At 41.4% G+C, this 24576-nt stretch overlaps 2 protein-coding genes across 2 annotated transcripts in view; one reads left to right on the top strand and one right to left on the bottom strand.

The window, feature by feature from the left end:
- rbpjb (recombination signal binding protein for immunoglobulin kappa J region b) overlaps positions 1–16096 on the top strand; it is a 44251-nt gene extending 28155 nt beyond the window's left edge. Inside the window, exons 3-11 of the mRNA XM_071459969.1 lie at positions 3654–3749; positions 6527–6692; positions 6987–7161; positions 8213–8350; positions 8639–8751; positions 9251–9391; positions 9809–9964; positions 10046–10149; positions 11495–16096. Coding sequence (XP_071316070.1) covers positions 3654–3749; positions 6527–6692; positions 6987–7161; positions 8213–8350; positions 8639–8751; positions 9251–9391; positions 9809–9964; positions 10046–10149; positions 11495–11819 — 1414 coding nt within the window. The 3' untranslated portion in view covers positions 11820–16096. The remainder of the gene's footprint in view (positions 1–3653; positions 3750–6526; positions 6693–6986; positions 7162–8212; positions 8351–8638; positions 8752–9250; positions 9392–9808; positions 9965–10045; positions 10150–11494) is intronic.
- A 7-nt stretch (positions 16097–16103) lies between these two features.
- On the bottom strand, positions 16104–24231 carry cckar (cholecystokinin A receptor). The gene is made up of 5 exons (XM_071459970.1): positions 23835–24231; positions 23036–23287; positions 19724–19985; positions 19277–19404; positions 16104–18549 (listed from the first exon to the last, which is right to left on the bottom strand). Exons 1-5 carry the CDS (start codon positions 23959–23961, stop codon positions 17942–17944), a joined length of 1377 nt encoding a protein of 458 aa, XP_071316071.1. The 5' UTR covers positions 23962–24231; the 3' UTR covers positions 16104–17941.
- Between the last annotated feature and the right edge of the window lie 345 nt (positions 24232–24576).

The raw sequence follows: 24576 nt of genomic DNA, 5'->3' as shown, positions 1-24576 counted from the left end.
TCAGTTAAGATTGAAATGGCCATAACCCTCACTTCCTGTCTCTGATGAAATGGGATGACATAAGTATTGATTTTCCAGTTTGTTCTATTTTGTATTAATCTCCCTTTAAATATTTGTATTTGCATTTACAGTGTTTTTACTTTATCCTATCCTTTTATGTTATATGGATATTTTTATTCTTCTTTACGTGCACATACGAGTTTTCGTCAGCTTGTGTGTCTGCACGCATAGGAAGTTAAGTTGTGCACTGGTCACTGTCTCTCTCACTTCTTCTTCCCGTCTTCAGCTCTCAGGAAGAGATGTGATCTCTAGCTGAGAGTGTGCGTGTTCCTGTGTTTCACTTTGTGTAAGAGATGAGTGATTAGTCAGACCTCCCTGCTCTGCCTGTCGCTTTCTCTGATCCCTACTATTATCATGCGTGTCACTGGGTGTGCCATTGCCATTAAGTCATGTTTAAGTAATTGTTTTTCCCCTGTTTTGCATATGCTTTTAATCTCTTGAAGTCTTGATTTCACCCTGATTTTCCCCATTTCTAGATCTGTTGAAAAAAAAAAAAAAAAGAAAATCCCCACTCTGACATCATGACACATATATTGTCATCTAATGTTTTATTTTATTTTTACACTGAGTACAATATTCAAACCCAAAATGCCGTGATTTTTATGGCTGCAGCATCACCTCAGATGGAAATATTTTACATCACTTTATAAACATTTCCCCAAAATCCAGCCTGACATATTTGGTGTCTCTGTAAACCTTTGGTTCCCCACTAGAATTTAAAATGAAATCTTGTGGGTTTGAACAATGCTTGGCTACACAACACAAGTTTGTAGAGATGAACCCACCACTGGGGTTATGTTATTCATTCGATCACAGCCCGTTTGATTGTTGCCACATGCGAGGCATCGTGGTTATCTATTCAGAGGCTATTTTAAGGAGCTGTGAAGTGACTATCGATGCCTAACAGGACGCGGCAGATGACGGTACATAAAGTGAAGCATATCTGCCGTGACAGGGAATGGTCTTTCCCCAACTCTGCGACAGTGGGGTGGTTTGCTCAGCTCTGACACAGTGTTAACCACAAGCCAAAGCTGTCGCACGTAACCTCCCTCAACATGAGTGTGACACGATCACTTGTGGTGTCATAAAGTAAATGTTTGGCAACATATTTGAATATTTACTCATGGTTATGACCTGAATGTGAAATGGCATTGTTAATAAAACCAGAGATGTATGACTGATTCATCTTTTTACTTTTTGGGGAAGTTGGCAGACTTTAACTGTAAGTTTGGTAGATGGTGTTGAAATGGGAATATTAGCAAAAATGTTGTTTTCACTGCACATACCAGCAGCTGCAAATGGAATGGAAACAGTCCTGATCCTGATTTTGGAAATATACCATTAATATGATTATTTTCATTATTCATTAACCCTCCCACTTATTGTCTTCATTAATTGATTTATTCCTTTGTGTATTAATTTCTGTTCACTTCCCTAGAACATAAGGTGACATTTAATTTCATCTCATGCTTGTTTTGTTTGACAAACTATCTGAAACCCAGCGATGTTGAGCTTATTGGAGCTATGTGACATAAAAATAACGGCATTGGTGTGGTCTATTGGTCAAGATACACACCATACAACCACAATACCCCCAGTTTGATTGATGCTGGGGCATTAATTGATTATCTTACCTCTGTCTCCCCTTGTTTCTTGTCTGTATCTTAACTGTTGTTATCTAATAAGGCAGAGATGTGGAGGAAAAAGAGAAAATTACATAAAGGATTATCAAAATAGTTGCTGATTAACTTTATTATCAATGATTTAATTACGGTTATGAATAAGAAAGCTTGTGTCTGTGCTCATTCTTAACCCCCCCCCCCCCATCCCCCTGCAAGACCAGCAGGTCACAGGCACCATCAGAGGTCCCCTGCAGGCCTGACATCAGCAGATCTGAACTGTGTGTTCTCAATATAATCAATCAGAGCAGCTCAGGAGTCTCCCTGGGCTTAGTGTGTGTGTGTGTGTGTGTGTGTGTGAGAGAGTGTGAGTGTGTACTTGAGGAGGATACTGGTGAGTGTATTGTTCACTAAAGCCCCCAGAGGAAGGTTATGTCTCATCATGTAAACAAAAGAAAACGACGTGACTTTAGCACATCCATGCAAATAAGTCAGACATGTTTTAATCAAACTGCTGCTTCTGAGCGAATTTGGCTGAAGTTGTGTTCACCCTGTTTCCTGGCTCGATCTAATTTTCTCCATGTGGTGGTTCGATGGTATCAGATTGCATCGGCTCAGTTAAATGGCCTCAAATGTTTGGAATTCAAGAATTGTACCTCCGTCATGTTCAGTTCCAGCTGCTGCCCCTTCAGTGGTTCAGAAAATACCGAATAAACAACAGAGCATAATTTGCTGTTGCTCTGAGACAAATATTCAGAGAAATAATTGTCTCATCACACAGTGAAGTGAGAAATGAAACATTTCCCAGTCCATTATGAAATGGATGAACCACAATCCCTCTTAGTTTGCCCTCCCTTCCCACACACACACACACACACACACACACACACACACACACACACACACACACACACACACACACACAAACTGTGAGGGGCCCCTTGCTTTTCATAACAAAGGCCCTGTCTAACCCGAGCGTGCGGCCCAGTATTGCGTGGCAGAGTGGAAAGCTGTGTGTGTGTCTGAGTGGGAAGCCCTCTGAGCACCCTGGCGTGTCAGGTGTCACTGACATCTGTGTGTATGCGCAGACTCAGTCAGAGCGTGTTAATGTCCGTGCATGTGATGTCTCTTAATTGTGCATCTTAAACTCGATCTTTGACCCCCCCCAGCCACCCCCCCGTGCTTCTCAGCTCGGCACACTCTCCACACCGCTCTCCCAAAATATAAAAATAATTCTCGGCTTGTTTGTGTAAAGGAGGTGGGGAGTTGCAGGGGAGGTGGGAGGGTTTGGCGGAGTTGACAGAAGTAATTGGAGCGCGGACCTTGCAACATTTTGACATGAGATGAGGAATCTTTGCTGGTGAGCTCAGCTCTGTTGTTTTTGTTTTTTCAGCTCTGGTGTTTTCTTTTCTCTTTTCTTTCTTTACCTCCCTCACCCAGCCCCTTCTCTTTTCTCTCTCTCTCTCTCTCTCTCTCTCTCTCTCTCTCTCTCTCTCTCTCTCTCTCTCTCTCTCTCTCTCTACTTCTCCCCCGTGTTCCTCTCCCTTGCTCCTCACTGTCCCTATGAGCCGGTCATTAACGGTTCAGCACACCCCCACCTCAAATGGACCCAGCTGGGAGAGAACATAGCTTTTTTGGCTAGCAGGCCATGCAGACTCTGAGGCTTTCCAGAGGTCATTGCAACCAAGTGTACTATATATGTGTGTGTGTGTGTGTGTGTGTGTGTGTGTGTGTGTGTGTTTCTAAATGTTCTCGTTCCATATTTAACCCTGTTTTTTTTTTTTATCCATCTACACTAAAGTGTTGCCTCTAAAAACCTGTGGGACGATCTCACCCCAGTGGTTTCAACACACCCGGTATCACTTCACCTCATCTGTTGGATGACAAAATGACCTGTTGATGAACCCCCCCCCCCCCCCCCCCCCCCCCCCCCCCTCTCTCTCTCTTTCTGTCTCCCCTTTTCTCATCTCGCAGAGAAGCGATGAGGAATTACCTGAAGGAGCGAGGCGACCAAACTGTCATGATCCTGCACGCAAAAGTTGCACAGAAATCCTATGGCAATGAGAAAAGGTGAGTTGAATATAAACAACATTTATCAAGGCTTCTCCAGACTCTGAGAATCCTTGGAGATTCATAGATGGAAAGTGCACACAGTGTTATAAATGTGTCTGATCTCTCTGGACCTCTCTCCCATCTGAGATGAATACTGCACAGACTCATTTCTTATGGGTCTTAAAGGAATAGTTCGGCATTTTGGGAAATATGCATATTAGCTTCCTTGCTAGTTGAAGATTGATACCACTCATTTCTGTAGCGTAAATATAAAGCTACAGACTGCATCCGGTTAGCATAACGGCTAACTGTTGTATCCCTAGGTTTAATTTGTACAAAAAATGAAAGTCTAAAAAAGACAAGTTGTGGTTATACAGGTTGTTATGTGCCTGACTTATTCTTGGCCCAGAGCAGGGTAGCGGTTTCCACCTGTCTCCTGTCTTAATGCTAAGCTAAACTAACCAGAATCTGGTTTTAGCCTTGTATTGACATGGTGTGTGCAATGTACTAATGTTTGTTTGTTCAGTGCAGCTCCGTCACTGTGTATATGTATTAATTTACCTTACTGGGTTAAATCAAATACATTCAGGCTCAGGATCAAGATCACACCTAAAAAAAAAAATGTATTAACTTAACTTAAAGGTAAAAAAATGAGGCTTTTTATAATCTAATTTTGACCATTGTCGCGTGTCTCTCCAATTTCAATTGTTGTTTTAACCTCAGTAGAAGTTAAACGTCACACGTGATGATGTATCAACATTTTATTTTATGACATGTGACGTTTAATAAGCTTGACCTTGTCCTCTAAACCTTGTCTGCCTTTGAGAAGTGGACTCCTCCATTGTAAGGATTTATGGGCAGGTTAGTGAGTGAACGTAAAACACATTCCAGTGTGTGTATCTTGACCCTCCTGACCTCCCATATCATCAGAGGTCAGAGGAGGAAATGAGTGGCGACCAAGGTGAAGGCTACAGAGAGATGGAAGGAAAGGGGGGGAGGGGTCTTAAAGGTTCACAAGTCAACTTCGCTTTTCCACATTTTCCACTCAGTGACTCTAACCGGTTCTACAGTTCAAAGATGAGTAGAGGGTGATCACTGCCTGTTGCAACATCTTCTCTTTTCTCTCTCTCTCTCTCTCTCTCTCGCTCTCTCGCTCTCTTGAACTCTGTCACTCATCATACTTCCTCAAACCCCTTCCTGTAACTCTGCTCTCACCTTTCTACCTCTCACTCTGAAACTTTTTTATAGCTTTTCCCCTTGACCCCCCCCCCCACCACCACCACTTGCTCATTTTGCAACTCTCTTCAGCTCTCCATCCTCCTCTCTGCTTTCTTGGCCCGAGCCGCAGCGCTGCTTGCGATCTCATCAGGCCCGTCTCTTGGTAAATCAGCTGTTTGCGAGCCAGCTCTCAGACACCTTGGAGAGTTGGAGCTGAAGAAAGATGGAGGCAGAGAGACTGATATGAATTCCTCAGAGAATGTATCTCTTTTTTCTTTCCTTTTTTTTTTTTTAAAGCCATCTTGTCCAGTGAAAGTGACACCAGTGAGAGAAGCCCATTCAAACACTCTTGTCCCATATGCATGCTTGTACAGGATCAGCTCTCGGTGTTTGTGAGTTGCTCAATGCAGGGCTTGTTTAGGTGTTCAGTTAAAACCAAAGTATCTGTAACCAATAGACCATCCAGCCGCACTACAGACAAGTGTCTGAATGAGACAGCTCAGCAAGTCCCTGAGGGATTTCTGCGAGCATGTTAGTGTTTCAACATCCTTTGGCCTGCAAAACCCCCACAGAGTTCATGGTGTGTGTGTGCGCGTGTGCGTGTGTGCATCCCTGTCTCGCACCTCTGATTACTTCTGTCTGTGTTATAACAGCGGAGCCCAAGAAAGTGGGCGCATGAAGGAATGCAAATGTGCCCATCTCCCTTTTTTCTTTTCTCTCGCTGCCTTGTTCTGTCTGTGCTGTTTATAGGAGGTGAAAGTAGACAAACACCCACAGAGACAGACACTGGTGTTGCGAAATAGGTCGCTTTCCAGTTCCACACTGACACACATCACTTTATTTGAAGTCCGCCGGTTCACTGATGAGTTGATTTTCACTCTTAACAAGACTGAAGCTGTCATTTTTCCTTCTGGAGTTCTTGTCTTGACATTAGAGACAGAAACATTTAAAGGCAGAGCAGAGGAATTGTTAAATGGGGAAAAAAGTCACTTTTCATTTCAAGTGTTAGTTTATATTTCTCACGTTATCATTTCCATGCTGGACTGATCACAGTGACATCTGTTAAATTGTGCTCGACAGCTTGAGGAAAGAGGGTTTAGTTGAATTGTTCTCAACTGTAAGTGGGCAAAAGTTTCTGAGTGTGTTGTTGAAGCTTGGTACGGGTCTGCCCTCTTGTGGTGTAAATGAAGAGATGCACATTGTTCAGTCTGTTCTATTAAAGATATGTTTTGTATTCGTTTACATCTAAACTAAATTATTTTCTTGTCTGCTGGTTTTGTCCTCTCCCCTCCTAATATTATTTCCTGTTAGATTTATAAAAAAAATAATGTCACAAAACTTTCTGAGCATGTTTGCCAGTCATGCAGATGTTTTTATTTTTATTTTCCAAATAGACAAATGGATTTCAAACATACTTAAATTTACAGTAATAGCTGAAAAATTATTTACATGAGCAAACAAGGTCACTACTCCTGCTCTGAATATCTCTACTCAAAATACATAAAACAGCACAAGTTGTTGTTACTAAGATAAAGAGCATGTCATTCAGGGGTTTAAATATCTGCCCCTGTGTCCAGGTTCTTCTGCCCTCCCCCCTGCGTGTACCTGATGGGCAGCGGCTGGAAGAAAAAGAAGGAGCAGATGGAGCGAGACGGCTGCTCCGAGCAGGAGTCGCAGCCCTGTGCCTTCATCGGCATCGGCAACAGCGACCAAGAAATGCAACAGCTTAACTTAGAGGGAAAGGTACCACACACCCACACCCATTACGTCATTACCTTCACATAGAAACACACCCTGCCTCCAGGCACTTTACACTAATGACACAGGAAGTCTCTCGTGTTTCAAGGTTAATAATTCCAGCTATTTGCTGTCAGTGACAAACGTATAATATATGAATGATTTTTAAACATGTTAAAAGGCCAATAATCGGTTGGAAATGTGAGTTAACTTTCTTTGTCTCTGTACATACATCAAGGGAAGAAAAATTTTAATCAGATTTTTCTGTTTTGCTTTTTCTCTTCTCTCGTTTCCTCTCAGAATTATTGCACAGCCAAAACCTTGTACATATCCGACTCCGACAAGAGAAAGCACTTCATGTTGTCTGTCAAGATGTTCTACGGCAACAGCGCTGACATCGGTGTCTTCCTCAGCAAGAGGATCAAAGTCATCTCCAAGCCCTCCAAAAAGAAGCAGTCCCTCAAAAACGCTGACTGTGAGTTTGTTTTCATCACATTTTTTATCACCTGGAGTCTGATACTGCAGGTTCTGGCACTGAACTCTTCAGTGTGTCAATAGCTGTGGTTTATTCTTTATGTCAGATGTGTATGTGTGTGTCAGCTTCTGCTGTAGATTTCAGCTCTAACATCAGTAGCATGGATATAAAAATCACTGCACATGAGGTGTAATGCGAGAGTAGTGATTTAATCACACCATCATAATTTTTTCTTCACTTAGTTTGGATCCACTTGAGCTGTAGGTTCACTGAAAGTTAGGGTTACAGTAAGAACATCAGCGGGACCTTTTATTTAACAAGGATGGAGTCTAGAGAGCTGAGCCTCTTTTTGAGAGAGCTCTAGCCAAAAACCTATGTTGCATAGGTTTGATAAACATACCAACGCAGACATTTTATCCTAAAGGAAAACGAACACGGGAAGAACAAAGGACAAACAGAGGAAAAAACGTGACCAAAAACCAATGAGGATGAACTTTAAACGTGTAAAAGCTTTTTACAGTGATTCAGTAATGTATGTTGCACTTTCCTCCTTCAATCTTAATGTCAGTTGTAATTAAAAATGTTTTTTGGATATTGCTGATGTGTTCACTACTTTCACTTTTTTTAAATCTTGTTTTATTCTTGTGCTAGATTCTGTTATTTCTCTAGTTTCATTAATTTTTTAGATATTTTTTAATTCATTTATGTATTTCTTTGATTATTTATTACTTTTTCTGTCTTGGATTTCCTTTGTAAATCACTGTAACTTTTCTTTTGAAAGGTGTTGGATGAATAGATGATTATTATCAGTAGTAGTATTATTTCTGGCCACTAGAGGTCAGTGTAGCTACAGTTGAGTGTCTGTTTAACCAGTTGTGTCACATGTTGCACACCTGTACCGCACACATCAGCGCCTCGGCTCAGCTTCGTTTCAGGTCCGATTTCTCGCCTCTATCTTTCATCACACTGCTAACACAGCTGACCTGTGAGCAGCAGGTCATGTTTGGGTCATTATGTAACCTGCCTGTATCTCGCTCCTGTTTGTCTGCAGTGTGCATTGCATCAGGGACCAAAGTGGCGCTGTTTAACCGGCTGCGGTCCCAAACGGTCAGCACGCGCTATCTACACGTGGAGGGGGGCAACTTTCACGCCAGTTCCCAGCAGTGGGGCGCCTTCTACATCCACCTGTGTAAGTTTATCCAGCAGTTGAGCGTGTAACACAAGCACAAACACAAACATGTCTTGAGGAAATCATACAGTAAAGTGAGGGAAATCTGGTGACAGCTTGTCACTTCATGTCTCCCTCTTTCTCTGTTTAATGTAAATGTAAAACCGCGCTGTAATGTAGTAATTACACAGCTGATCCATCACAATGTGATTGACTGACGGAGTGTGGGTGCATTTGAGTGTATGGAAAGCGTTGGTGGGCGGCTCGCTGCAGCACTGACTTCCTCTTTCCTGCATCATGTGTCTGCAGTGGACGACGAGGAGTCAGAAGGAGAAGAGTTCACTGTGAGAGACGGTTACATCCACTACGGCCAGACAGTCAAGCTGGTTTGCTCCGTCACCGGCATGGCCCTGCCCAGACTGGTAAACACATCACACATCTAACAGAAGCAGAAACTTTAATGATCCCATTGGGGAAGTTGACTCATTATTACAGCAGCTAAGAAAATAAAATAAGACTATTTCATTTCATTTCAAAATCATCGTAAAAAAGGAGTTTTTAAAGGAATAGTCGCTAACTTTGTCACCTTATCTTAAAGGAAGAGTTTGACAGTTTGGAAATATATTATGCATAGGATTTTTTTCTTGATCCAGCACGTCAACCTCTGAAAAACTGCAATTTGTCATTGATAAAGTTAATATCATTTTCATTTGTAGTCATATACTTATTAGTGATTTGAGGAAATGAATTTCTTTCTTGTCTTCATTTCCTTCCCTTCCTTCCAAATCATATAACTTTCTTTTTTCTCCTCCTTCAATTTCTTAACAGAGTTTTCCTTAATTTTTTTCTTCCCCTATTTCCCAACACCCTCTTTCCATCTACCTTCCAGGTGGCTAATCTATCGCTTCCTCTCCCTTTCAGATCATCCGCAAGGTGGACAAGCAGACGGCGTTGCTGGACGCAGACGACCCCGTCTCTCAGCTCCACAAGTGTGCCTTCTACCTGAAGGACACGGAACGCATGTACCTGTGCCTTTCCCAAGAAAGGATCATCCAGTTTCAAGTCAGTGTCTCGCACAAACGCTTCACTTGTGTGCCTCAGTTCACAGCTGAGGTCATTTCCTCCTCAGATCAAGTCAATCTCAGACTGATGATTGAAGATGATTGCTTTACATGCTGAAGTAGACAGTGATCTCTGTACCTTTAAGTGGACAGAATTGTGAATCCTTCATTTATCCTTTGTCTTTATGATTCTCTACGGGGATGTTTGAAGATAGTAGCCATCTTTTCTTTGAATAACTGTGTGTGATCCACTCACTTCGAGCATTTTAACTTATTTAGGCTGTTGTAAAATCAAAGCATGACACTTGATTGCAGCCATGAGGAGAATAGTTGTTGATTGGGTGCAATTGTTGGTGGTTATCTCTGCCCCTCATGTTGCAATGTAGGTAATATGTAATCATTTCCCCTCCTCTGCTAGGCCACTCCATGCCCAAAGGAACCAAACAAGGAGATGATCAACGACGGCGCCTCCTGGACAATCATCAGCACAGACAAGGCCGAATACACTTTCTACGAGGGCATGGGCCCTGTCCACTCACCTGTCACCCCCGTGCCTGTGGTAGAGAGCTTACAGGTGAGCACAGAGACGTGTTTGGATAAAATGACGCTGTGTGTTATGTCAGCAAGTTTACTACTTTGTCTTCTTTGCCTGCAGCTAAACGGCGGTGGGGACGTCGCCATGTTGGAGCTGACAGGACAGAACTTCACTCCAAATCTTCGGGTCTGGTTTGGCGATGTTGAGGCTGAGACCATGTACAGGTGCGCCTTTGCTCCTTTTTCAGTTTCCCTACAGGGTAACTAAGACTTACCAGGCTTAAAGGACTTTTCCTTTTTCTCGAGCAAAATGAGATAAATAATCAAATAAGAAACTTCTTTTCGCATTAGCATATAAATGATCAATTACAGCTAATTTGAGGATTCATTAGATCTCACAGGCTTAGAAAATAAGGAATGTAATGAAAATGTGAATAACTTAATCCAAATTGATAAAAGCTTTCAAGTTTCAAAATGCTCTGTTGGACTTAATGCTGCAGACAGTGTGAATGCCTAATGGCACAGCCGCCTAATGCATGTAATAAATACTCATCTCAGCTTTAGTGATGTAGCTGGTGCTGAATAATAAGAGTCAAACTATGAAACGCTCGTTCTTACTCAGTGTTTCTTTTTTTTCTTTTGAGTGAGCCGAAAACTCTTTAAGAGCTAAGAGCACTTCAGTGTCTCTCTTGTAAAATGCTCTTACCTTTGCTTTTCCGCTGTCATGTTGAGTTTTATAGACGGATTAGAGTTTATGTGTTTATCAGTACCATCCAGCAAGCAGTAAGTCAGAGACATGGAGCACCACAGTGAACACTGTCAGTGAAACACCTGGACCTACAAAGATGTTCAGACTGATACCATGTGTAGATTTGTCCAACAGATTTTATGTTATGATTTTGTGGTCTCACTGACAGTACATGAGGACAGAGGGGAATGACTCGCAACAAAGTCCCCATATACAAAGTAGGAATGTTAATGGGCACCCTGGTGGTGGTGGAGTTTATGGTTGGTGCTTTAACCTTTAGAGAACCAGGGTGGCTCAAGCTTCTGTTATATAAACTGATTCCCTGTTTTGCCTGGGAATAAATCATAAAGACTCAGTGTTAGAAGATATTTCATTTCCTGAATTAACCAAAAACTGAAATAAATAATAAATAATAATTTACCACATCACCATATATATCGAAACTGTGTCATAGAATTACTCACTACAGGACAGAGGACAGCTCAGAGGACAGTGAATACTTGACTTAGATTCGTCAGGTGGCCAGAAATACAACTGTAAAAGAATGAAAATGTTGATCTATACAATATATATATATATCTACACCTAGACTACTATAGGAAGAAACAGTACACCATCCACCGAAAAGCTTATATAATACGTATCCAAAAAATTCACCTGTTGCAGTGTTAGTTTATAAATAATTATGTCTCATTCTTCAACACAGAACGAAGAAAGTGACCCCTGTCATTCATTTTATATCAAAGCCAGAGTGTATTGTATCAGACGCTCTCAAACTCACTGACATCATTCTTGTTTCTTTTGTCACCAAACGCACCACAGGTGTGCGGAGAGCATGCTGTGCGTGGTGCCCGACATCTCCGCCTTCCGCGAGGGCTGGCGCTGGGTGCGGCAGCCCGTCCAGGTGCCTGTCACGCTGGTCAGGAACGACGGCATCATCTACTCCACCACACTGACCTTCACCTACACGCCGGAGCCAGGGCCGCGGCCACACTGCAGCGCCGCCGGGGCCATCCTGCGGGCCGGAAACTCCAGCCTGCTGAGCAGCAACAGCCAGGAGGCCGGCCCCGGCGTCTACGGCCCCAACAGCACCTCCAACGCAGGAGTCACATCCTCATCCTCCACCGCCGCAGCTGTGGTCTCCTAACGCACACAGGGGGCCACTCAATACAATATGCCTTGAGCAAATATACCAGAAGGTATATAAAGACTATGGGAAATAATAAACAAAAACTGACTCACTCTAAAGTGCTGCGTATTAATTTTGGATACAAAGAAGCTGAAATGGAAAAATCGGTGGGACAAAGGAGTAAACGCAGGGGAAATCTGAAGGAGTGACATCACAACGTTGTCAGCCCACGGGAATAAGCGAAAGTGCTCCTTGACACGCCCCCTCTCCTGTGGTTACTTTAGGGACCTGCCTATCCAGTTCTGGTGTTTGGAATGAGTGAAGTTCCTGCAGGCTCAGAGCACCAGCACCTTTCTACGGCTGTGAGAATGGAAAACCACAACAACAATACATCCACCGTGTACAAAAAAAAAAAAAAATTGTCTTGAAAGGAAAGTATATTTTTTGCGCTGCCCTGCTCCCCCCATTTCCTCCCGCCACTTGTTTTATGATTATTCCTTTTTGTTTTTGCGTTATTGTGCATTAATTTGTGGTTTTCTAGTGGGGGCTGGATGTATTGTTGTTGGAGGGAGCGCAAGGATGCAGAGGGACACACATAAAACGTGACGATAACATAGTTTTTATGGACCAAGGATCTTGTATAAGCTTTAGTAAAGGTACATTTTTCTCCATACCTTTTTTGTATTAAACATATAGTACACTTTTGTTACCAAATAGTTTCTATTCTTCCTCTGAGCTTGGGCTTTGTTTTCCCCCTTTGAGGTCCAAAATCCCAACCTGTATGTTATTGCAACCTTACTACAAACGCCTGCTTTTTAAGTCTTTGGATTGAACCTTTGTTTTGATACTCTCACTTTTTCTGTTGGGGAAAAATCTGAAGTCTGGGTTGTTTATTTTACATAAGCGAAGGTTGTTTTCTTTACTTTTCTTTTCTTTTTTTTTTTTTTGTTTATTTTTTATTGGGGAATAACCTCAGAGGGCCTATTTTTTATCATTGGTTTTTATGAAGTCTTTAAAAAGAAAAGCTTTAAGCAACGCCTCTGCCTTGCCTGCAATACTCTATGTGCGCTATGTCTCCTTTGGAAAATATACACATTCAGTACATCTCACATGGAGCCATAGCAATGTTTGCAGAATACATCAAAAAAACTAGACTTCCATGGTTACGAAAACAAGTCAGTTTGTCCTTTTCAAACTAATGTAATAAGCGTAGTCATTGACTTAAAAGGATAGCCTTAGTACTGTATATTCTTACTGTGTACACAGTCAAACCAGTCACATATCTAATATCCTGTACCTGTTGCTCTATTGGTCACTGTTAACGTATCAGATAACGTAGTGAAACTGCACGTAGCAAGGTGTCTTCCAGTGTGTGCTGTAGTTCTGGTGGCATTTAACTCCAGTGGTTTTCCAAAAAGACGGACACTTTTCAATTTAATGTGGCCTTACTGATAACTTCAGTTACAAAACAAAAAAAAAAAATTACTTCACCTTTTTCTTATCTGCTGTTTACTCACCTTGGAAGAACCTGTGCATAGCACAAAAACAAGCTAATGCCTCGCTTCTTATCACAGGAGCTCTGCTGTTTTGAGCTCATTGCTGCGGCTCCAGAACCACCTTGTCGTGCAAAGCAAAGCAGCCTTCTGAAGGATCTCTCGGCCTTCATTCTTTTTGGTGTACAAGTACAATAACCCAGTTTTTTATTCTCATGCGGTGCCCGGCACCCTTCTCACTTTTGGTACAATTACTCATGAGCGCTGTAAGCTCCTTCCAGCCTTCTTTTTTAAAAGAAAAAAAATCTTCTGTGGTTTATTGTTTTCGCAGAAACAAGCGTGTGTACATTGTAAACTCACTGTCCGAGTAGTTGCACTCATCTGTGTTCATGGCGACCGCGTAAAGGCCTTCTAAATGTGTATTATTGAAGATGTGCATTTCCAAACATAACAGCAATATTGTACAGGTCATTTCATTGTTTTTGTCCGCCTGAGCACTAGTTCACCAGCCAGCAAATGTGTGTGTGTGCGTGCGCGCGTGCGCGCGTGTGTGTGTGTGTGTGTGTGTGTGTGTGTGTGTGTGTGTGTGAGACTGTCATATGTAGTGGCTGTAATGGAATATTGAGTCAGACTCGCTCCATTTCAAACCCACCCTCCAAAAAAGCGAAAGAAAACTTGATTCATCTGTTTTTTAATTTTTTTTTTTTTTTTTTTGTCTGTCTTCCACCTGAATCCAAATGTCTGATAATTGTGGATAAACATTCAGAGGCAATACCTGTGATCTTAGTATTACAGTACAACTGTATAGACTTCCGGGAAAAAGAACAACGATACTGTAACTTGAATGTCTGCTTAATGAAGTATTTCAGAATTTTCTTACAAACAAAACCTTGAAATAGGATCAAAAAAGGATTTGCTTGCACCCCCTTCAATATAAAAAAAAAATTTAAAAAATTTAAGTTATGCCCCCATTTCGCCACCCTTGTCCACCTGTCCGTCATTAATGTTAAATATTTTATATTGTAATATTGATATTTTTTAAATTATTGGTACAAAGTCTCCCCTTGTCTAATGTCAAAAAAACAAAAAAAAAAAAAAAGAAAAGTGCATTATTGCCCATGCTGCCTACGTTAGCCTGGGAGTGTAATTTTTTTTTTTTTTTCTTGAAAGAGGCCACTTCCTGTCTGTCCTGGAATCGTGGAGGAGATGGTGCTGCAGCGGTAGTGTAGCATCAAAACCGGAACATTTTGGCGCTTCTTCACACTGAACTCTTGTGACGAGCTGCAGGCCGACCTGAAACCCTTTACTCTGCAGGATGGAGGTCACAAAATCTTAAACTGTAGATTTTTAACTTGAGTGTTTTTTCTATGTCTACTAGCTCTAAATTCAGCGAGTTTTTAACATAGCCTCCGCATTAGCATCACCCCGCCAACCCCCCCAGCCCCACCTACCCTCCCTCCTCCTGCCCCCCTCGAGCTTGGTTATTTTTGGGTTTTTGTTTACATGTTGAGTCGCCTCTTTCGGGCTAAACAACCCCTGGCTCCTCTTCACCTCCTCATGCGAGTCTGAGCAGAGCAGCTTTGTCACATTTACTCAAGCTAATAAAAGGGGGGGGTGATGCATGCTTTTAAAAAAAAAAAAAAAAAAAAATGTGTCGCCTTGACAATCCAAGCTGGTTTACAGTTTATTTTCCTCTTAAAACAACTGGAGTTTTAAGAGATTGGGAGGACACACAATAACTTGATAACATCCCACACTCATAACAAGGGGATGAACTGTCAAAAGGGGTCAAAAAAAAAAATGTTACATGCCTTCTTAACCGCACGCTGTATTAACCTGGCGACGGCTTTCAGAGAGAGGGAAAAAATGCCATCTTGTTAGCATTTGCAATGCTTTTACAAAATATCTTAACCGGTTTCTTTCTCTTTGTGTGTCTGGTCATAATTGTTTTACTCTTCCAAAAGCAGCTGTTCTTGTTTTTTTTTGTTTTGTTTTTTTTTGTTCGTTTTTTTTTTTTGTTTTTGTTTTTTTTTTGTTTTTTTTAATAATGAGCTCTGAACAATGTATGTATCCTCTAATATGCCAAATGTCTTTTATAATGTAGTTTTCATGCACTGCTAAACAAAACAGGGCAGAGTGAGAGGCAGCTTTAAACAAATAAAAAAAAAAAAAAGGAGTGTGGAGCCCTTCTCTGTCGCACTCAGCCTTACTTCTCCTTAAGACTATTTGGCTGTTTGCACTACAGAGCGCTAACCTTTCTTTTTCTCTCACACATTTCATCCTCACTCTTTATCGCTCATGTTTCTGTATGTACATTTGGAGTTTTCTCACCCCCTCCTCCCTTCTTTTTGTTTTTAACATGCAGCCTGTTATGCTTAGCTTTGCTACAGTCAGCTCACTTTTCTTTTTTTTTTTGTTTTTTTTGTTTGTTTTTTTTGTTGTTGTTGCTGTCATCCCCCTTCCCTTTCCTCCTCTTCCTCTTCTTCATGTCCTTTCACTATCTTTCACTCTCACTGTATCTGTGTATTATTCTAGTAAATGGTAAGCAGAGGTGTCATTGTGGTAGTATACTCAGTGCTCAAAGGGTTGCTGATGGTAGAAACCTGTGCCGTTTGTAACATTTAGCAATAACGTCAAAACAAAGGGGACGGTTTTTTGATAACATACGTTAGTTTGTTTTTGTACATATTGCAGCTCCAGATCATGCTCTGTATCTGTATGTCATTAAAAGAAGAAAAAAAAAGTGAAAAAAACTTGCAATATTGGCATAAAAATAAGAAATAAAAAAGTGATATAAAATCAGTTTGTGTATGTTTTTAATTGTCATCAGAAGCTCAAGCATGTATATTTTCACACACTGAAAATGAAGAACCCAAAATTATGTCTTTGTGACTTTTGTCCAGCCATTTTCATCCTTTCCCCCTTTGGTGACAGGTAAACATCTCCCAGTGGCTTCAGGGTGAAAGCGGTTGGGGCTTTGGGCATCTCCCAAGCCCAAATGGAGCTCTTATCCCCGGTAAGAAGTCCCAGCAGACTCTGCCTCTTCTTTCCACCACTTGTCTGGGCTCTAATGCCCTCTGTCCTTCAGATCCATTTTTATTAAAGCCGTTAAAAGCTCCAAGTTGCTCTGCCCCAAGTCTTTGCAGATGCAGTCGCATAGTGGGCATTCAAGTTCTTTATATGGTCAACCAGACATTGGTTACTCACAGATGCATTGTAGGTGTGCAAGAGAACACAATACTATTCCCAGTACTGCTTTTATATGTATATAACAGGAAAATCACTGCAATTATGTTTTTACATTCAATTACATGACCACAGCTTTAACAGGATTTTCATCAAAATACGCACATTATCATGCAATAAAACAACCTTTTCCATCAATGCATCAAACCCAAAAGTAAGAATTTACAGAAAAATATTTAGGTCATATTAACAATGCAACATGTTGATACAAAGAGTCTAAAATAAGTACCAGTTGCTACACTGACGCTGCTATATTTAACAGTATGAATCAGTGGAAATCAGGTGGGTAATGCCGGGAATTCACTCTTTGAAGTGGGAGGATGCAGGTGTTTAAGGTCCCACAAAATGATAAGGATTCTCCATTTAGCACACACAGTACAACACCCCCACCCCCGTAGGCATACAGACACACAAACAGTGGGTCAAGGATGACCTGTGTGTGCCCTGGATGACTCTTTTGAGGTCGGTTACATTGCAGCAAGACGGGCAGCTGCTGCTGAAAGTGACAAAACGAAAGTTCATTCTTGACCTTTAACAACTGGACAAACTCCATCTGCTGATTACGATAATGTGATACGACTGAAAACTGCAGAACATGCCCCTAAATGGCCGCCGAGTTGACACCGTTTTGGTTATATCACCTGGGTCAAGTGTTTCCTTGACGCGCGACATTGGAGGGGACGTACCCGCAAATCCTAATCTTTATGGGTCAGTTCAGATGAAATCCAAACAGTAAAACAAAAAATATATGATAATAAAAAAGATTCATGTGTTTTCTAATTTCCGTTTAGCAGTATCGCTCCATTCAGATATCTGTGGTTATATTTGCCCAGGTTTCTGAGGTATCTGCTTTTAGAGATAACAGCAAATGAGTCTTACCAGAAACAACCTTGTTGTGAACTTTTTTTTTTTTTCCTTTCTTTCTTTGATTTGCACAGGCTAATCCTTCTGGCACTGATTGGAAAGAGTGGAGAGACTGTTCGGGTCCCTGTATGGTTACAAATGGAGTCACAGTTACAATGTGTTTAAAGAGAGTATGTGGAGAATGGTAAACAACATCAATTGGTATTCTGCATCGTCAAAACTCTTCCTCTCTAAGACAGACTCGTGGCCCTTCAGGGCTTTATAAGATCAGGCATCAGTCAGCCACGCTGGACACTGCAAGGCTTTAGGGAAACATCTGGCCATGTTGATCTGCTATGACAGCACTGAATGTACACTTCTGCTCCACGGCCATTAACTACCGAGCCCACGTCATGTCACACTCCAAGCTAAAGCAATAGCTGCTCATAAACTAGTCCTAGAAGCACTGCGAGGGCTTTATGTGAAAACAGCACAGCACAGATTCCCTACAAGTGTTTGCACTCTGGCCAGGACTCTTACAGACAGTATCAGTTCAGTTTAAGTCAGCTCACTCCAGGCTGATGTGCGGATGCCGGTGTAGGTGAACCGTGTGCTGGCTCCACTTGGCGGGGTATGACCATTCTGCTCAGTGGTCTTGGGCCCCGCTCTTGATCTGCCCACCTCCCCTTTAGCCATCCCGCTTCCAGCTGGCCTTCCCAAGCCACCGCTCCCACTGCTGCTCCTCCTGAAGCAGCTGCAGCAGGTGAAGGTGGCCAGCATGCCCTGGCGGAAGCGCTTGTTCATGAAACAGTAAATGATGGGGTTGACGCAGGCTGAGGTGTAGGACAGTAGGTGGATGAAGGAGATGGGGGCGCCGGTCAGGCGGTGGGCCGAACGCCGGTCGAAAGCCTGCCAAGCGTTGACCACGAAGATTGGGGTCCAGCACAGGAAAAAGAGGAAGACGATGACCAGGAGCATCCGGATCACACGCTTCTTGGCCATCAGGTTGGCTGTAGAGCTGCTGCTGCACACTCGGCCCATCATGGACTTGTTGCTGGAGCTGGGAAAGTTGCCCGCACTCATTGTGATGCTCTTCTTTTTAGACGGCTGCATGTAACAGCCATCGCTGTCACCGGGCTTGATGCTGCCAGTGCTGCATTGCCTCTCTGTCAGAGGACAGGAAAAGACTGGAGAGTAAGACTGCATTAAAACCCCCACTACTTTATTAGTCGTGGTGATGTCTGTCACTGAATACCTAGAAATGGAAGATGCCCAAAAGCCAGGGATACTATTTTATTCAAGATAAAACTCATGATGTCGTAAGTCAAACTTAAAATTATGTCTGCTGATATTTTATGTTTTTGTTATTGCCAAAATTCCCGTGATAAGGCCAAAACCAAAGGTGAGTTAATCCCACTCACAACAAACATGACCAAAGCCTAATTTATTTCTCTTAGTCCAAATTTATTAAAAATACATTGGCGTATTTTTGTGTCCCCTTTGTTTTGAGTAACAGTGTTGCTCTGGCTTACATGTTCCTTCATTATGATGAACATTGGCACTGTAGTTTACTTTGAATCCGTCTCACACACACTGTCCAGTGAAGTGTATTAAGTGTGTATTAATCCACAGCTGAAACTAGTCCCAATCAAAAGCATAATTTATACCTGTTTGAGTAGCATTAGATAAAAACTACATTTACCAGCAGTTTCAGGAAATTAAACTGCTGGGTTTTTTTTGTCAAATAAAAGTATTTGTTATATTTATATAATATATATTTATTATAAAATTCTGTTATTTCTGTTTCAAAAGATTTAAGTCTTAAGAAAAATACAGAATAATGACATCAAGGAAGTTTTGCTTTTAATCAGTTGCTGTGTTTTGTTTTCATACCTCTGCTGGATTTCCTGTTGGACAGCTCAAACTTGATGCCCCTGTAGAGCTCCAGGGAGATGAGTCCATAGGCTGTCATCATGACGATACCAGGGATCAGGAAGAGCAGCAACAACAGAGAGACATACCTGCAAGGTACAAATTTGGGGGAGTAAGTGGAGGCAAACAAGCATTCATTGTAATTTGAATCAACACATTCTTTACTTTACTTTACATATTTAGCATATATTATTTGAAAATGATGTGCTTTTATTTTGAAGGGCAAGATCTGCGCCAGAAGATTTCCCCAAGTGGTTGTCTCTCACCAGCTGCACCAGACTGACAAAATCAATACAGGGGCCGTCTGAAATTAGCAACGGGCCACCTTTGCTGCCTGAGCGCATCACAGTGTGAACATGGCCCGGTGGGAAGGTACGACACTCCCTAATGCACTTATCTTCAGCTCACCAGGACTGCTGGATGATGTCGTTGGGCCACACCAGGCGGCACATGTGCCCAGTGCTGTTGTTGATCCGAGTAAAAGGCTTGAGGGTGCTAGAAATGGGGTAGGGCAGCATCAGGATGAATGAAGCCACCCAGGTGGCAGTGATGACCTTGGCGGCGTGGGACTTGGTCTGCCACGTTCTGGAGGTTAGCGGGTTGCAAATGGCACTGTAGCGCTCTAAGGAGATGGCCACCAGGTTGAAGGTGGAAACACTTACTGAGACACCTGCACAGATCAGAAAATCAAAAGAAGAAAAAAAAAAAAAAAAAAAGATAATTGTCTAATTGGCTGGGATTTTTTCAAAACTAGTCCTTTTAAAGAAACTGTTCGGCTCAGCTAGCTTGGCTGAGTCCGAAGGCTAACGATACACCTGCTAACACCTCTTGAGCTCAGAAAATAAAGCTCAGACGTGAACATCATATCTTGTGTTTTCAAATGTGTACAAAACCAAATTGTAAAAATGGCACATTGTGTTCATGCGCAGTGGCTAAGTTAAGCTAACTGGCTGCTATGGCTGTAACTCCATAATTATCATACAGACATGAGAAAGGTGTTAGTCCTATCGTGTAGATCTCGGAAACAAAGACGCTGTATGTATATTTTACAGTGAAACAAAATAAGAAGCTACAGCAACGGCAGCCGGTTTAGCTTAGCTTAATCACCACGTGTTAAACCACAATGTGTTTTTCAAATGCTTTGGTTCTTATTTAAAATCAGACAAATGAGATACAACATGTCAGGTTTACTTTTTACCCTTTGGACAGAGCCAGGCTGGCTGGTCTCCCTTTGTTCCAGTCTGTAAGCTAAGCTAAGCTAAGCTAAGCTAACCAGTTTCTGGCTGCAGTGTTATGTTTAACAGGAAGACATGAGAGTGGCATTAATAGCAACTATTAATTAAGTAACATTCCGTCCTGACAAAACGTCACTGTGTTTACTGTTGAACTTGAGACGCTATGGCGCATTAATGTTTTGCTACATCAAATTTAACTGCTGAGTAGTGACAGAGCGCATCCTGCACTGTCACCAGAATACCGTTAACACGCTCAGTAACAATAACAAGAGCTATAAATACATTCATATTATCGCTGTGTACAATCCGAGAGCAGCGACACGTAAACAGATAAACACATGGACAAATGGGGAAATAATCCCGGAGGACAGTGCTCTGATCTCACTGAATGGCTAAATGGAGCAACAGGAAGTATGGAGACAAATGAAAATCATATTACCTAGCGGACTTGTAATTGAATGAAAATGAAATATTAGCAAAGGTGCACTGTCTATAATGACTGGACCTTATTACAAAACTCCCAGCAAAGGCTTTTTAAAGGAAGAAACCATGGGGATTTATTAAACTCACAAGGAAAATAAAGTCAGGGAAGAGGGGATTCACATCCTTGATCTAACTGAATCTGACTGATTTAAAATGCCAAAATAAAAGCAAATTAAACAATGAAACAAAGTGCAAGACAATACAAATGAAAAGCATATTACAAGGACAATTATCTAGTCTTTAATAACTGAAGGAATTGTTTTCTATTGTGATATACATTTTCAATGCCACAAACTCAACTGCATTCATCCATTTTCTTTTTTCAATTTCTGTTATTTATGTAGCCCAATATCACGAATGACAAGTATCCCTCAAGGGGCAGCTAGAGTTGCAGTCTGTGGAGCATATGAAACTCCTTAAACCCATGGTTTGGCTAAGGAAAAACTCAAACCTTTTAAAGGGAAAAAATGGAATTAACCTGAGGAGAAGCAACAGGGGAGAGATCCTTTTTCCAGGACAGACGTTTTTTAACTGAAGCTGTCTGTCTTATATACAGTATGTGACCGGTTCAAGGTTCTTAGTAAGAACCCGATTTTGTCCACTTCAGACTTGGATAAAAGTCTGACACTGAAAACTCAAGTCAGAGACAGATATTTCCTGTAAGAGGTGAACAGTATGATTGAGAGCTTTATGCACCAGTTTTCAGCTATGTAGTCTGATTTTGGTTGTTTCAAACACAATTATGTCTCTGCTTTTTTAAACAAACGAAGAAGCTTCAAAAGAGCCTATTGATCCTTTACTGCCAACGTTGTTCCTTGTAAATGTTTACAGTTTTCTCTATACGTTATATTGACCACTAAAGTGTTGTGGAGCTAATAATAGTTCAGTGGTTGTGTTTGTCCTGTTTATAATCCCATCTTACTCATTGAAGCAGGTCAAATTGTGCTGTTCACTTGTATTTTAAGATGCAGTATTTTAAAGATCCCCTGAAGACAAATGCATGTGTCTTGTGTGGGTTTTGCTTGAAAGAGTTCAATTACAAATGTAGAAATGATTCAAATTGGCTTCCAAAATAGTTGCAATTTTTCAAGCTCTGCACAGTGAAGCTCGAAAATGCAAGTTAAAAAAATACATCTTTTAAGGGAGGGGCTTTATAGTCTTGTTGATTGTACTCATGTCATATATTTATGACATTTAGTTGTGTCCTGATCCTACACACCTTCCAACATTTTGCTCAAGACTCAGTTTATACGTCCTGTAATTATTTGTTAATGGGACTTTGTGGATGAAATTACTGTAGAATAAAACAGGAAACTTCAGCCGAGCTTGCACATAAAAATCCTAAATGCAGCAGCAGAGGGGAAAAAAAAAACCCAAAACAAAACTGAACTGGTTCTGCAAATATGGCTTCAGGTGAATCACCACTCTCTCACAACATGTTTCTTATGAGCAGGGCTGTTTTTAACTCATTTTGTAGCTCGATCTTATTAAAGCACTGGGAGCATTTGAACATGCAGGGAAATGAACCTTGTTTGGGACACGGCCTAAGATGACTTCAATTATCCTCTGTTGACATGTAATGCTATTACCACCGCAATAAAACAAATAATAATCACTCAGCATGGACATAGACACTTGAGTCATGTTGCAGAAGGCATGATGGGAGCATTGGGAGATGGAAATTGGTTGAATTAAAGGCCAAGAGGGAAACTTTTACACAATTAACTTTGACAAATTTTGTATACAAACTTCTGCTTAGCCTACTTTAAACTGAAAAAGGCTATTGGAAGAAAATACATATCTCATTTTTTTTTTCACCCAATACCTAAATCTAATGTGTTTTATGCAATATTTCACAAGCGATCACTTATATGGGCTAGATCGGCCATAAAAGTTCAAAACAGTGCAATATTTAACTGTAACTGAGGATTTAAGACCTGAAAGAGACAACAATAAAGGATGTATCACAATCTAAAAAATCCAATCTCATAAATCCACTCACCCATGAAGTACATGACCAGCTTGCATATGCCTATACCAAAGATGAAGTCCCTCATGAGGTTGGGGATGAGGGTGAAGGGGATGCAGACCAGGGACACCATCAGGTCGCTGACGGCCAGAGACAACAGGAAGAGGTTGGTGACGGTCCTCATGCGCCTGTTCCTCACCAGGACGGCGATGATGAGGCTGTTGCCCAGGACGCTGAGGAGGAAGATGAGGCTGTAGAGGACGATCCGCACTGTCTGGTTGATATCTGAGAGGAAGGGGACACAGTGTTTGGAGACACATGTAAACTCTTTCTTAAAATGTGACCTAAACAGTACTTGACTCACTCTTTCCCTCTCTGTTTCTCTCACACACACTGCCCCTGTGTTCACCTTATGAGTAAATAATAATATAATAATCCTAAATGCAATTTCTTATAGGCTGTTGTACCCTTCTTCTTCTTGGGTTTTTTTTTCTTCAGAAACGTACTAGTCTCTATTTTGTGGCCATGGAGTGTAAAATGTCAGCTCTGTTCACTTGACACTGGCAGAACTATTGTGCAGTGACAACATATGTGTCATACTAACACACAGCAGGACGCATCAGCTTTATGGAGGACCTGAGCCATATGCGTAATGCGCGCTGACGCAAAAAATGCCTAAAGGAGTCGCTCTTTTGGCACAAATTGCTGCATTTTAATAGCATTAAAAATAGCAAACATCTGAATAAAATCGGCGACTATTCGACGGAATGTTTCGTAGTATTTTATAGTGAGGAAAAAAAAAAAAAAAAACAACATTATAAATTCGCTGTACCTTTAGGTTCTGGTGAGGGATCCCGCTCGCTCTCGCACTCCGAAATATTCTTGATGCCAAAATTGCACAGAATCCTGTTGAGGTCAGTAGAATTTATGAGAATGTCGTGTATTGTAAACGTCTCCATTTCGCTTTCTCTCCCACAGCCTCAAGTAAAACCAGTCATATGAGCGGCGCTCGTCATACTCCTGCCAAAAAGAAATGCGCCAAATGCTGGAACATATCAACAACTGTAATACTCTCACGGATTAAAAAAGAAAAAGAAAAAGAAGAAGAAAAAGAAATTGGAGAAATAATTATAATAATAATAATAATAATAGCGTTGTCTACAAGTTTCCGTGCGCTCTCGGTCTTGTGCGCTGCGCTCCACTAGTGCTCAGCGTTTCCAGCTACTGGCCACATGTGGACAGGTCGCATTCTTGAGCTCTCAGCCCGCCTTTAGATTCTGTCAGCATCTCCCCTTTTTTTTTTTTTTTTTTTTTTTTTTTTTTTATATATATATAAAACACCCGGTCGTAAATCATTGCGGTAATAGAGATGCTACACAGACTCGAGTGGGCAATAGGTTGGCTGCATCAAGTGGACCTATTACTCTCTCGACTCTTTATTAATTTCCCCAAATATTTATAATGTCCCGGATCACTTATGAGAGAAGAAATTCTGAGGCCAAAAAAAAAAAAAAAAAAAAAAATATTCAAGGTGCATGAAGTAGAATTAACATCATTTCAAATGTTAGGAGCAC

This window comes from Trachinotus anak, unplaced genomic scaffold (assembly GCF_046630095.1).
Source record: "Trachinotus anak isolate AG129_WGS33_773 ecotype Australia unplaced genomic scaffold, CSIRO_AGI_Tana_v1 ptg000023l, whole genome shotgun sequence".
Classification (NCBI taxonomy): domain Eukaryota; kingdom Metazoa; phylum Chordata; class Actinopteri; order Carangiformes; family Carangidae; genus Trachinotus; species Trachinotus anak.
This window is presented reverse-complemented; position numbering and strand designations above follow the sequence as displayed.